Source organism: Hydractinia symbiolongicarpus, chromosome 4 (assembly GCF_029227915.1).
Source record: "Hydractinia symbiolongicarpus strain clone_291-10 chromosome 4, HSymV2.1, whole genome shotgun sequence".
Taxonomy (NCBI): domain Eukaryota; kingdom Metazoa; phylum Cnidaria; class Hydrozoa; order Anthoathecata; family Hydractiniidae; genus Hydractinia; species Hydractinia symbiolongicarpus.
In genome coordinates this window covers 22,049,534-22,064,406 of record NC_079878.1, presented here as the reverse complement: position 1 = coordinate 22,064,406, position 14,873 = coordinate 22,049,534, and the positions used below count along the sequence as shown (strand labels likewise).

The window sequence follows — 14,873 nt, the reverse complement described above, 5'->3', positions numbered from 1 at the left end:
AATAGCCCTTAATTGAAAATTTTTACGAAATTTCACTTCTCCATCTACATTAATTTACGATAAGCATAGCACTGTTTTGAAATCAGAATCTTGAAAGGTTTGTTGATCCCTAGGCCTGTTTTTCCATACTGGGGGAGTTCCCACGACTGACTTTATTTTCACCTCTCCCTCTGCTGTTCTTTAAAAGTAGGTACACTGTTAGACACAAGAGGATCTTTGGAATCGCGTAAAAGTAAATGACCACTTATTTTAGAGTATGTAAGCAATGACGTCAAGCTCTTAATTGGCATTGGACAAGGGGAGCAGGAGCTGTATAGGCGAATGTTTGACGTGCCATTGTACAACCATTTTCTAATGGTAGTTGATACCTTCTGCGCCAGCCTTTGTAACTCGAGACATTGGAATATCATAAATAAGAATTGGCCATTGGATTCGAGGAATTAGAAGGTTTTGCAAAATCTATAGTTTTGGTTTCCTTTGATACACGAACCGTTTTATGATTGTAAGACCGGTTATTAGCTTATTAACTAGCTCGTCGATTGCTTGGGCATCTGAAATCGTATGATCAATAATGCAACCGAAGAAACGAACTGGCAATGAATGGATTGACGGGATGCATGAAGAGAGACGAGATGTGAGACATAGAAAAAGGTGTGGGGTTTACAGATCTACCTTTTATAACGATTATGCACCTTGACTTATGAGGGCAAAAACTCATGCCAGCCCATTGTAAAGCAGTGACGCAGCTGGAAAGGAGGCTTTGAGCTACACGGACAGAGGATGACATAAGGTTGATATCGTCCATAAAATATCTGACTGGGACTTTCTTCTACAACCCTTCTGAACCGATGTGTTAATGAATTTGTTATTATGTATAATGTGTGATTCTAATCGCCTTGATACAAGGCTAAATAAAAACTTGCCTTCGACATTCAATAATGCGATAGGACGAAAGTCTTTAATATTAGACTCCATAGGAGTTTTAGATTTGGAAATATAAACTTCACGAGCACAACGCCATTAAATAGGGACAACAAAAAGTTTGAAACAAGACTCAAAAATATTAAACAACGTTGTAAGATTCAGTAAAAAAACACATTGTCAAATTAGATGATGATGTGACAAAACATCTAGCTGTAATGATATTGTCTAATGCCAGCTGGCTTTACTATAGTTAAGAGGTTACAACCCTCTAAAGATTCTTCAAAAAAGAAAAATCCCCCTTTTTTGCAAGGATTTCCTAAAAACATTGACCGTAAAGAGGCAGAAAAATACAACAGCGACAGAACACAACACAAAACAATAAATCTTAAAGCAATTCAAAATAAATTGAATAGGTACAAATGAGATAAATAAAACTTATCATAACGTGAATATCCTTAAATGGATAAATAAGAAAATAATTTACAAAGAGGTGGCTAGCCACTGCAATAACGAACTCAACCTGAAAATTATTCTAAACGAAACGTGTTTAAGTTAAAGTAAACAACAATCTGAGCCCAAAGACAAGATATGATGTCAAGCCACCTTGCTGTGCTTCTTACAGTGTGACATTCAAATAAGCTAACTTCTGGAAAAGAAAAGTATGTATGACGAGGAATTATTCAAGTGGAATGTGTCTACTTGAGAACTACAGCGATCGTTGCATTTAAACCAGGTGTTTTGTTATTCCTTAATGAAGGCCCAGTAAATGGTAGCAACCAAGTTATACTTGTTGTTAAAAGGCACATCGTCAGTTGGGTGAGAAGTTACCTTTAAGACATGTTTTTTTAGGCAAGCAATTGACTAACCTGCTGTCTTTAAAAAAGACCCATTTAATGATGTGTATCTTAACAATTGTACAACAAGGAAGTCACCGCAATTAGAAATCAGAGTTTTAATTATAGCCTCCTGATGTAATGAGCACAGGGGGCGGAACCACTTGTTGTCACCTAGAAATTCCTGAGATTGTAAAAATTTGTTAAAAGAGTCTGCTATTGACTTACACGTTGGTAAAATTAAAATTGAATCCATTTGTTCCCTGGAAGTGGAGAAACAACAGGAGTTGCATGACGTTGTTGTGGTCACAGATTCAGACATTAGATTTTCAACCAAATTGTCAAAAACAACTTGAAGGATCTCGGGCATATCTTGTTAATGATTGTGACAAAACGCGTTATTGTTCAGAGCATGCACTCTGTTTTGCAGTGCTCATAAGAAATTGAAAGATCAATTGGTGAACGAGAGCGATTGAGTAGTGACATATTTAGGACTACAGACTTTACTAGAGGAGATGACAAAGGGGACTCTGATGGTAATTGAGACCAAAGTCTTGGAAAAACAGTTAATGCTTGCAAAATAGATTTTCCGTAGCATGTGTTGCCCTTGTTTATCAAACCAGCGTGAACGATGCTCACCTTTTGTTTAGGTTAAGGTGATGGTGTTCCGGGGTTTTTGGCATGTCAAAGATGGGTGAAGATTGACTTTTATTGGATTTGGTAACAGACGAGGTTTTTTCAAAAGGTATACCATCCTTTGGTTGTGGCACTGTTGGCGGACTGCAGTGCGTAAGATCATGTGACCACTGTGGTGAGTCTCGTGCAATCCAAATGCAAAAGGATGCTTTCTTGCTGATATCACCAAGCTTGCTGATATCACCAAGCTTGCTGATTTGCTAGCGAAAGCGAGGCTTTTTAGACACCAAGTAAGAGACCTTGAAGTGTACCCTCTACCACCCACTTCTACTGCAAAAAGATGCGGAAACCATCAGTTGCTACGTATTACCTTGACCGAAGGGAAGGATTTGGAAAGCTTGCTGAAATGCCAGGATCCCATGTTTTCTTCACAAGGACAAGTTAGTTCAATACTGATCATGTGCTTCGAACAATTTGAATATATTACAATGTCTGGCCTGAGGGATGTGATTGCAATACGGCCAAGGAACACGAATCCTTCATTCAGATCTACTAAAATCAGTCACTAGCATGGCGGAATAGACCAGTTGGTTTTGATCTTTTAGCGGAGGAATAGCTACATGCTTTTACAAATGACACTTTAAGGTGCTTTTTCGTTTCTGGGACAACTTCAGCATCGTGTCGGAAAGTGAACCTTCCTGAGCAACCTCAGAAGCGCTTATAACAAGCGCTTATAACAAGCGCTGTTGTACATACTTGTTTGGAGGATAAACCACAACTAGATTCAGTACAAACATTCCAGCGCTTTAAATTGCTGGGTGAGGGCAGAACATCGCAAGTAGAAGCAAGGCAGAAGGAAAGCAAGCGTGAGGACATGGCAAGAATGGACTTCAAAGATGGATCGTTTTTTATGTAATTATCCCATCTTGTCCACTGACCCTGCACTTGCAACTACAATGCTCTACACATGTTGGCTTCCTCATTTATATCTTTAGCTGTGTGCGATATTAATTTACGATACGCTTGAACCAAGCTGACTTTTAATTTCAAATTTATTAAAATATCAAAACAAAACATACTCTTGGACTTACATATTGAGTTTACGTTATCTTTAAGTTGCAAGGGAGAAGGGGTTTTATTAAGGTGCCTGCCCCTACCGTCCTTCCCCCTGCCTTGGAAGCACTTACTGTGCCTTTGCCTACCCTTCCTATGCCTTTTCTGGTGCCTGCCTACTATTCCATTGCCTGTGCCTCCCTTGCCTTGCTTTGCTAATTTCTCTTCCTGTTTCCTTCCCTGCCTTTGCAATGCCATTACCTTGCCGTGCTTATGCCTTTGCCTTCGCAACCTCTGCAATACTTTCTGTATTGATAGCTATTTCACAGTGTTTCCTTCATAATACCTTTTTTATTTTTTTCATTTCAAACTGAACGCGTAGACAGGTGTGTCTTACAGTTTAACTGATTAAAGAAAACTTCAATTTAAATTGATTCCTATAAACTGATCGTGTATTTTAGCCTTAAGAAGAAAAGTGTTTTTATTGAGAATGGAAGTGAGCCAATAGTTAGCAGAAGGAAGTTCTTTTCGTAGTTATGCTACACGATTTTGTCTATTAGAAAAAAACTTGGTCGAAATATAGTCATACTTGGGCGGCCATTGAAAAAGGTTTACAATACGCTGCACTGAAGTATCTTGTCTACAGGGACGGTGGTTGTCAAAACCGGGATTAGGCTCCCAGAAGAAGGTGCTGAATACACTTTCTTGCTTCTTACAAGCATGAGTACTGTCCAACTTAGACCTAAAACTATTCTTTAAGGAAATCGTAAAGAGAAAAAACAATCCTGCTATCACAAACAATGCGAGACAAGGCAGAGCTAACAACATAAACGGACTGGTTACAGATCAAACACAAATAGAAAAATGTATATGTCAAAAATATATTAATATAAAAAAGAATTAAATAAGACCCTCCTGTGCGCCAGAACTTTCTCTAAGAATCCTTATCAGGCTGGAAAAAATATTTTAGATCCTAAATGTTCAATAAAACTTAAAACACCGTTTACAGTTGGCAGCGAAAAAATTCCATCCATTCATTCTAATCCAATTAGGTTTTTAGGCAGAACAATGAACTCATCCTTGTCTGATTCTGCTGCAATACAAGAATTTCTAAATGATGCCGAAAACAAACTTATGGCTATAGACAGGTCCTTTCATAAAGGGGTCCATAAGGTTTGGTTTTTACACCATCTGTTAATTCCCAGAATCCGCTATCTACTATCACAAAATTAGAGCAAAGATTTTCTGTTTTCATTATGAAATGGTTAAAACTACATCATTCAATTTCCAACATTCCCTTATATTCCTCAACATCGCCCTGTCCTCTTCCCCTGAAAAGTCTTGTTCTCAAATCTGCCAAAATCAGTGGACATCTGTTACTAAATTATTTTCTTATTGCTACTGTCCGAAAGGATAACGAATGACAATCTGGAAAGACAGATTGACACTGGGAAAGACTAGACCTTTACTTTTTATTTATTTGCTTATTTTGTTTTGTGTGTGTCTATGTATGTGTGTTATTCTTCTGTTATTTTTCTGTTGCATGTGACATCACACTCCTCATTGTCAGTCACCAGTTATAAGTGAAGTATTCAGCAATAGACAGATAGTACTGTCACGCAAGGGGTCAATAGGTAGAGTCGTGGAATGGCATGAAAAACATGCCTGCTGAGCCCGCGTAAAAGTTGGCAGGCCTAACCCAATTGTTATCTGTCGCTCCCACCAAGCTTAGGCTGGCCCGTGGGATTTTTTATGGTCTACAACAAAGTTAAATTTTTTAAACAATGATACCCCCAACGATATAGACCTTGACCGTATTAGGACTACCCCTCCGGATATCAATTTCGTTATTACTAACTCCTCTGTCCTTCCTGCTACCTGTGATTCTTCGTTACTCCCTTCCACTAAGCATTGGACATTTAAACCGTGTAAAGTTGTTTTGCAAGATGTGCTAGCTGTTGATTCCACTGAAAAGTCTCGGCTGCTGAAAGCTAACCCGGATAACTCCCACAGTGTTCTTTCTCAGCAATCAACAGAACCTGACCATCTTAGCACTATATAATGGAAACAACCTATTGCTTGGCCGAAGTCAATTGACACAAAATTGTGGAATTCCCTTGATGATGCAGTTTTCCACAATCTTCTAGGCTCTTACCCATTGTCAAAAAAAGTGGAGCTGTTGGAATCAACAATTTACTACCATCCGTCTCACCTGTTTGGTGTAAGGTCACTTCCCCAGCACAACCTATCAGGTTTGAACAGGAGAGCTTTACGCAGCATCAGTTTGGTGAACATGAAGAACAGTCTACTCCGAACTCTTAAGAACACATCTGACCCAGTTGAGAAAAGCAACATGCAAAACCTTTTAGATGATATAATGGCCAAGTTAAGGTTACTTCGGAGAGGTAAGCAGAATAGGAAAAGACGTTGGAAAATCTCGAATGCACGCCAGGCTTTCTCTAAGAATCCTTATCAGGTTGGAAAAAGTTTTTTAGATCCCAAATGTTCAATAAAACTTGAAGTTGCCCAGGACGAAATGGATTCACACAAACATTCAACCTTGAACGATCCCTCACGCCATATACCTCTTTCAGATCTCCCTGGATTGCCTTCACCACCAAATCTAGTCTCAGCTTTCGATTCTTCCAAGCTAAAGTTCAAGGATTTCCAAGCTGTCCTACATTCTCGTAGAAATGTTTCTTCTCCTGGGCTGAACCAAATTCCGTACACAGTATATGAGAATTGTCCTCATATTGTATTGTTTCTGTTTAACATTTTTCAAGCTTGTCTAAAGAAGTCTTTTATTCCTGTGCAATGGAGAATTGCATCAGAAGTTTGTATACCTAAAAACAACACACCTTGTCCATCTAACATAAAGGATTTTCGCCCCATAGCTCTTCTGAATGTTGAAGGAAAGCTCTTTTTTAGTTTGATTTCCAAGCGGTTAGAATCGCATATTATAAAGAAAAACAACTTCATTAATACTTCCATTCAGAAAGGTTGTATGGAAAAAGTTCCCGGTTGCTGGGAACACATGTCTATTGTTTGGGCCACACTTAAGAATGCGAAGGCACAATATTCTTCACTTTCAGCTATATGGCTTGATATTGCTAATGCGTTCCCTTCAGTTCCGCACAAGCTGATTTTTATGGCTCTCAGACGCTATGGTGTACCAGAATCATGGATAAGGCTCATACAGCTATACTACGACAGCCTGTGGAGTAAGTCTTTTTCGGCTTCTGCTCCTTCCAGTTGGCATCAACACTGTAGGGGAATTTTTATCGGCTGTACACTTTCCATTATACTATTTCTTGCAGCTATAAACGTTATTATTGAGTATGTGTGTGTTACCCCCAGCCTTATTGATACTGAAGGTAATAAAAACAAAATCCCAGACCAACCCCCAATAAAAGCTTTTATAGATGATATGTTTTTATTGTCCACGTCAATTCCAAGTACTCAAAATTTATTAAACAGGTGTACAACAGCTCTTGATTGTGTAGGTATGTCGTTTAGGACTTCTAAATCACGCAGCATTGTTATTGATAAGGGAAAAGTCGTCCAAAGTTCACCGTTTACAGTTGGCAGCGAAAAAATTCCATCCATTCATTCTAATCCAATTAGGTTTTTAGGCAGAACACCGCTTTCCTAGAAAGCAATTATAAGAAGCTTAGCAAGGGGGCTTGGCAATTGCCTTGTCTTTGGGTGTAACGACCCCACTTATAACCCCAGTTCTCTAGGGAGGCTAAGTTGGCTCACTTAGTCTACAGGGTTAACGATCCTACTATACCTGATGTTATGAAGAAGCTATATAAGGGGTTATCATTTCTATCTTTCTTGTTTCCGTGACTTTACATCCACGTTCATTACTCCACTGTCTTCAGGCTGGTCCTGACTTACGGCTGGTCCGAAGCAAATGGCTGGTCCAAAGCGACAACTACCCGTGTAAGGCTGAGTGTTGGGATCCCGTAACACATGTGGAAAGCTACTGCCAGGTTCACAAGTCCTGGCGCTCGGGTGGTCTACTCATTTTTATAGTTTTATATTTATTTATTTATTTTTATAGTAAATTCTTTGTTGTATTGTTGTCTTATGTCTGTCTTCTGTTTTCATGTTGTCAGTTTTTGTGTACCGACCGTTAGTTGTACGTATTGTATTGTGTAGAGAGGGTTGTTTGGTTCAATTACCTTGAATCTACAGATTATCCTTGCAAAAAGGGAGATCTTGCATTGCGTTTTGATCTTTAGAGGGTGTAACCTCTACAATTTTAACTTCAAGGGTCGTTAGACCAGTTCCATCATCACAGCTTGCTGTCTTGTTATCTCGAAATCATCCTTGTCTGATTCTGCTGCAATACAAGAATTTCTAAATGATGCCGAAGACAAACTTATGGCTATAGACAGGTCCTTTCATAAAGAGGTCCATAAGGTTTGGTTTTTACACCATCTGTTAATTCTCAGAATCCGCTGGCCATTATTAATTTATAAAGTTTGTCTATCTACTATCACAAAATTAGAGCAAAGATTTTCTGTTTTCATTATGAAATGGTTAAAACTACACCATTCAATTTCCAACATTTCCTTATATTCCTCGACATCGCCTTGTCCTCTTCCCCTGAAAAGTCTTGCATCTGTTTTCAAATCTGCCAAAATCAGTGGACATCTGTTACTAAGAGATTCTGTCAACCCTTGTGTGTCTAAGTGCGTACCAGATTTGAAAGCTGGAAATTGGAAAGTTAGTGAGGCAGTTCTTTCGGCGGATAGTCAGCTAAATTTCAAAAGGATTTTAGGTTTGCATCAGACCGGTCGAGCTGGCTTAGGGCTCTTAGACCACAAAAATATACCACCAAAATGCACTTATGCTTACCGAACAGGCCAGTCGCGCACAAAAATGTACTAATACAGTAGAAGTGTCCACCGGACAAAATCTACAATATCGGTAGTAAATAGATATCCAAGTTCTACGCATGTGGTAGAACGTATAAAAGTACCGGAACAGTAGTATTTAATATGCCTCGTTTCTTGTATGAGAATTCTTTTGTGAGCGGCTTCGCCCGGCGTTTGACGCCGGGCTAGGTATTAATAATTTCTATAATTAAAATTATCGATATTTTTTCGGGAAATTGTTCCTGCCTTTCCTCTTAATTTTTCCAGATTGTGTGTTTCTTGATTTTTTAGCCATCGCCGCAGAGCCTGGATTTAAAGTCATTCAATTGATATTATCAAAGTCACAAAAAAAAAAGATATGGCTATGATCATATTATACATCATAACGAGACAGCTGTGAAACAATTACACTTTGAATTTACTACGTTTAAGATTTGTATATTTTTTCTTAGAATATATTTACATTTTTATGTTTGGTTAATTTTGGCGTTTAAACCGGACATTTTAAACTGTTACCAGATCCATAGCCTATGAACTATGCCGGATCGCTATATGAAAACAAAACGATCATTTTTTTCATATTGGAAAATTATTATCTGGTCAGAAATTATTCTAAGCTGGCTAGATAGCCAAGAAAGGTGACAAAAGTGTGGGTAAAATATTCCTTAGCACATCAACAAGATAAGAACTAAGGAAATACTGAAAAGAACACCGGAGACATTTTTTGATCGCTAAAAATACTTTTGACATATTACAAGGGGTCGCGGCGCAATATTTAAAGTAAGGGGCCGAACAATTTACCCACCATACTTGGGCAACGAAAATTTTTGATATTAAAGCTCTCTAAACATTTCTTTTCAACGAATTAAAGTGATAGAAGTGGCCTGTTGAAATAAACAAACTAAACTAAAAATCTTTACTTCTATCTAATAAAAGAATGGGGCATGCCCTTTCTCCCCATCTCATGAGCATGACATTTCCGATACATATGGAAAGGTTGCACGGGTGTGGGTGTGGTACTATCGACCGCATAAATCAAAAATCAAAAAAACTTTATGTTACTGTCTTCTTAGATATGTCTTGGCTTTTTCACAAAGAGCTAATTACTAAAACTGAAATTTAACAGTTATTAAAAATCGGGTATCCGGTGTGTCCGTGTCTGCCGTGTGTTAGGTCCCCTATTTGTCCTGGTCCCTGGCACCGTCGGACAAGTAAAGTGGTTGAAATTTGCCTGGCTCTATAGCTGGCTAGATAGTTTGTTTTAGAATTAGAATTTGCTTTTCAGTACGTAAAGGTTATGCTACGATTGTAATGCTTAAAATAATATTCCATTGGTCATCGTAGTAAACGCTACGTTCGTTTAACGGGTGTGTCAGGTGGATTATATTTTTATAGCTTCCCACCCATCCCCCTTTTATTTGACATTTGCTAGCTATAATTAATCTAGCTAAAGCTAGAATTGCTCTTTAAGCAAAGCCACCCTTAAACAGACAAGGTATATGTAAAATATTTAACATGAAATCCCTGGTATGACAAACCCCATTCCAGTGTAAATCAGCCAGAGTGCTGGTCCATAAAACAGCTCTACTACCAGCTTTAGATAACAGTAGCTAAGCCTGCCAGCTAGCTAGAGGTATTAAGGAAAAGATATAAAGAAATATATACATGCTTTTTTATAAGAGCAAGAGCAAGTCAGTTTTTGGCAAAAATTAAGACAGCTCCAGGATCAAATCATTGTTTCAAGAACAAACGAAGTCTTAATTTTTTTGTTTTGGTCTCGCCTACTATAACTGCGAAATATTATTCATATTGGGTTGATTGTTCTCAAATACAATTATAGAGCTCCATTATTGACAAAAAAACACCCAATTTCGTATAAACACAAAGATTTGCGAAATTTGTATGAAAAAACTTGAAAGATAAGAACAGCCTCGGGTCAGATTTTAGTGGTTTTCATAAAAATAAAGTGCACTGTTTTGAGGGTGTATTTTCACTGCATGTAATTATATAAACTTTATGTATATAAGTATACTTCAGCTACATATATATACAAAAAACAATGGATAAAGATTCAAAAAAATTTGGTCAAAAAGGTTTTATTGCTCAAAAGGTGTGTTTGCTATCTTTGTGTTTTTCAAAATCCATGTCAGTTCATCTTTACGTTTGTGCCAATCATAGGAATTATATAAACAAATTTCCTGTGTAGCTTTTCATTTGTGCGCAAATCACACTTATCCTTTGCCTTGTTTTAGCAATGTCAGGGATGTAAAGAAATGGTGGCGGTTGCATGTAGGACTTGTCCGGCCTGCTCACAACCTTGTGTTAAAAAAAGAAAGGTTGTGGAAAATCGGTCGTGTAATTTGACAAGGTCAAAAAGAAAGATGGAAGATATAGTAAGATATTTTGATGATGTTAACATTCATTCCTTTTGCCATATTCCTTCTTGGCCTTTGTCTCAATTTTTAAAATTGCAAAGTAGTGGTTTTTTTGTGACCAGGTTTATCCTTTGTATTTTTTTTACATTTATTAGTCTAACAATATGAACCAGCACCTGGGATATGATGTGGCTGTGGTGTATGTGCGAAGAACACCTACAAACCGCCAATACATAGATATTGCGGCCACAGAAGGCCCTATGCGCCAATTCTTGTTTCAGCAAGATGGAGGGTTGGCTGCTCAAGGTCATGCTCTTGTGAAATTTTTCAAGAGCATGCCAAGGGGTATGGAGTTTATTGTATGGTTTATGGTGTAAACATATATTTGTCTTTCTTACATCGTTTTGAATTATATATATTTGGTTTATTGTAAACAGGCAATCGACATGGTGGACTTAACCCACAGCCTATTGAGGAAGCCCATGAGGGTAAATTATGTATAATATGTAATTAAAATAAGTTGTCTTTATTTATGGGCTTATATACATAGTATTTTCATAAATTTTTTAGATATGGCAGTTGAGGACAATGAAGGTATTGCTTTTGATAAATTGATGATGAAAATTTGTGAAATAATATAAAAGAAGTCCTATTATATCAAATATTTTTTTTTTACACATAGCTGTCCAGGAAAATGAGAACAGAGGTATTGTTATATTAGTTTTTATTTAATTATTACCTTAATTGCACTGTCACAGAGAAAGCTATAATTGACCTGTGATAACATTTTTGAATATCTGCCATTCACAATATTCTTACCTGATTTGTTAGTGTCTCAGTTTTTTAGTCTACACTAAAATAAATTCTATTACATTATTCCATAGATACAAGTAGTGACAAAGAAAATGAAGGTGTTTTTTTTTTGTAGTTATAGTTCTGAAATCCACTTCTAATTTTTGAGAAGTTTCCTCAAATAATTATTTTTTAGCATTTGCAGCTGTTTTTTAAAAACTTATGACTGTGTTGTAGGTCCAAGCACAAGCAATGATAGCAGGTACAATCAAGAACAAGAAAATGGAGGTGCACTCACAAATTGTTTATTCTATAATTTTAAAACTAAGAGCACGATTGTTTTTGTCAAAAGTGAATTTTTATAGTACTTGCACAAGCCAGGCTATCTGCGAATAATATTAAGATAGTGAAATTATGTTGTAGGTCCTGACAATGAAGAGGAAAATAGAGGTAGCAAATTATTTTTAAACCCTACTAGACCTATTTATGCAGCTATAAACTATATCTTCTTTAGCATGTTTTGATTGACAACCACCCCTTTTATCTATCAAATTGTAGATTCAGATGGAAATGCTTTCGATTTCATGAAGATATGATTGAATATTTTCATTGTATATATTTTTTTATTAGTTATAGCTATGGTTATAGTTACAGCATATAGCTAGCTGTATTTATTATTTATTATAAAAAAGAAAGTGTTTAGTGGAAATATATTAGATATATATATATATAAATATATAGCATATTACTAGATATATATTTATATTTATTATAAAAAAGATATGTTATTTTCATCTTCGTATTTATTACACGATTTTTTTGTAAATTATCCGTACATTGAGGATCAGACCTTAGGTTGGTAAAAAGCCTGTTTGGCCCTAAAGATGCTAAGCTGGTTGTTTAACATCTATTTTTTTTACTGAAACAATGCCATCATAAATCCTACTTTGACTCTTTGAATCATATTCGTCAATAGTGACCTTAGCACATAAAGATTTCACGGAAACACACTATAAACACTATATATGTTGCGTCCAAGAAGGCTTTTGTCACATCCCAATTGGCAAGGTTGCTAACTTAGAGAAAGTGTTTTGAAATGTATGTAAGACCCAATTTAAGGCCCTAAACCCTTAACCACCGGCCTTAAAACCACTTGTATTATTATCAAGATTATTATCGTTTTCTAGCAGACTTTATTGTCAGTTCGTTTCTCTGTTAGTTTTGCAGTTAATTCTGATTATTCTATTTATAGAATTTTCCAAATATATTTCTATTGCTTTGATGCCTAATTATCTGCGTCATCTCTGCTAATTTATGCTCAGCGTGTTCATTGGTTTTGTTCACACGCCCAACAATGAATCTACATTCCAGACCTAGTTTAGAATTCGCGTTTACCCATATAAATTGACTTTGTTTCGAAAAATATTTTTTAGGCCTAAATTAAGTAAAGTCGAGTATTCGCGTGAAATGTTCAATCGATACACAGAGTATTTTCCTGTATGAATCAAGTAAATTACGAAAAACATTTTTCAGATCTAACCTAACTGAAGTCGACTATTGGCGTGAAATCTTCAATACACGAGTATTTTCCCGTATAAATGAAGTTCCTTACGAAAAATATTTTTCAGGCCTTAACTAAGTGAAGTCGAGTGGTCGCGTAAATTGTTCAATCCATACACAGAGTATTTTCCCGTATAAATGAAGTTCGTTACAAAAAATATTTTTCAGGCCTAACCTAAGTGAAGTCGAGTATTCGCGTAAATTGTTCAATCGATACACGAGTATTTTCCCGTATAAATGAAGTTCCTTACGAAAAATATTTTTCAGATCTAACCAAGTAAATTTGAGTATTCGCGTAAATTGTTCAATCCATACACAGATTATTTCCCTGTATGAATCGATTTTATTTTGAAAAATATTTTTCAGGCCTAACCTAAGTGAAGTCGAGTATTCGCGTGAAATGTGCAATCCATACACAGACTAATTCCCTGTATGAATCGATTTTTTTCGAAAAATATTTGTCAGGCCTAACCTAAGTGAAGTCGAGTACTCGCGTGAAATGTTCAATCCATACACAGATTATTTCCCTGCATGAATCGAGTTCGTTACAAAAAATATTTTTCTGACCTAAATTAAGTGAAGTCGAGTATTCGCGTGAAATGTTCAATCCATACACAGATTATTTCCCCGTATGAATCGAGTTTATTTCGAAAAATATTTTTCAGGCCTACCTAAGTGAAGTCGAGTATTCGCGTGAAATGTTCAATCCATATACAGAGTATTTCCCTGTATGAATCGAGTTCGTCAGAAAAATATTTTTTAGGCCCAAATTAAGTAAAGTCGAGTATTCGCGTAATATGTTCAATTTATACACAGAATATTTCCCTGTATGAATCGAGTTCGTGAGAAAAATATTTTTTAGGCCCAAATTAAGTAAAGTCGAGTATTCGCGTAACATGCTCAATTTATACACAGAGTATTTCCCTGTATGAATCGAGTTCGTCAGAAAAATATTTTTTAGGCCCAAATTAAGTAAAGTCGAGTATTCGCGTAATATGTTCAATTTATACACAGAGTATTTCCCTGTATGAATCGAGTTCGTGAGAAAAATATTTTTTAGGCCCAAATTAAGTAAAGTCGAGTATTCGCGTAATATGTTCAATTTATACACAGAGTATATCCCTGTATGAATCGAGTTCGTCAGAAAAATATTTTTTAGGCCCAAATTAAGTAAAGTCGAGTATTCGCGTAATATGTTCAATTTATACACAGAGTATTTCCCTGTATGAATCTAGTTCGTCAGAAAAATATTTTTTAGGCCCAAATTAAGTATAGTCGAGTATTCGCGTGAAATGTTCAATCCATACACAGAGTATTTTCCCGTATGAATCGATTTTATTTTGAAAACTAGTTTTCAAGTCTTATCTAAGTGAAGTCGAGTATTCGCGTGAAATGTTCATTCCATACACAGAGTATTTTCCCGTATGAATCGATTTTATTTCGAAAAGTATTTTTCAGGTCTAACCTAAGTGAAGTCGAGTATTCGCGTGAAATGTTCAATCCATACACAGAGGATTTACCCCTATGAATTGACTTTGTTACGAAAAATATTTTTCAGACGTAACTTAGTATTCGAGTATTGTTCAAAAATGTTCAATTTATACATTAGCCGTTGTGTGATTCTTTGCCACGAACTTTTTTCCAACCAGTTATGTTAGGAGTCTATTAATTTTAGCTTATTTAGAATTTTCAGGTTTAAAGGCTATTTCTGCTACTAGTGTTTGGCATACATTTTGGGCTAACATTTTTCGCAAAAGAAAACAAATTTCCTGAAGGAGCAGAACCTACCTAGGGTATAAGTTACATGCGACGCT

General features: G+C 36.4%; 2 protein-coding genes across 4 annotated transcripts in view; one reads left to right on the top strand and one right to left on the bottom strand.

Annotated features, from left to right (window-relative positions):
* LOC130641848 (uncharacterized) overlaps nucleotides 1-14,873 on the bottom strand; it is a 38,977-nt gene that overhangs the window by 8,650 nt on the left and 15,454 nt on the right. The gene's annotated exons all lie outside the window — the stretch shown is intronic.
* LOC130641849 (uncharacterized) lies at nucleotides 10,092-13,606 on the top strand. Of its 3 annotated transcripts, XM_057448848.1 has the most exons (10): nucleotides 10,092-10,442; nucleotides 10,585-10,725; nucleotides 10,863-11,052; nucleotides 11,145-11,195; nucleotides 11,278-11,301; nucleotides 11,390-11,413; nucleotides 11,592-11,618; nucleotides 11,737-11,787; nucleotides 11,923-11,949; nucleotides 12,058-13,606. In XM_057448848.1, the coding sequence occupies exons 1-10, from the start codon at nucleotides 10,392-10,394 to the stop codon at nucleotides 12,093-12,095; spliced, it is 624 nt and encodes a 207-aa protein (XP_057304831.1). In that variant the 5' UTR covers nucleotides 10,092-10,391; the 3' UTR covers nucleotides 12,096-13,606. The 3 variants fall into 3 exon arrangements, with proteins under 3 accessions (XP_057304831.1, XP_057304829.1, XP_057304830.1); XM_057448846.1 differs by having other exon boundaries at nucleotides 10,103-10,442; nucleotides 11,923-13,606; XM_057448847.1 differs by lacking the exon at nucleotides 11,592-11,618 and having other exon boundaries at nucleotides 10,104-10,442; nucleotides 11,923-13,606.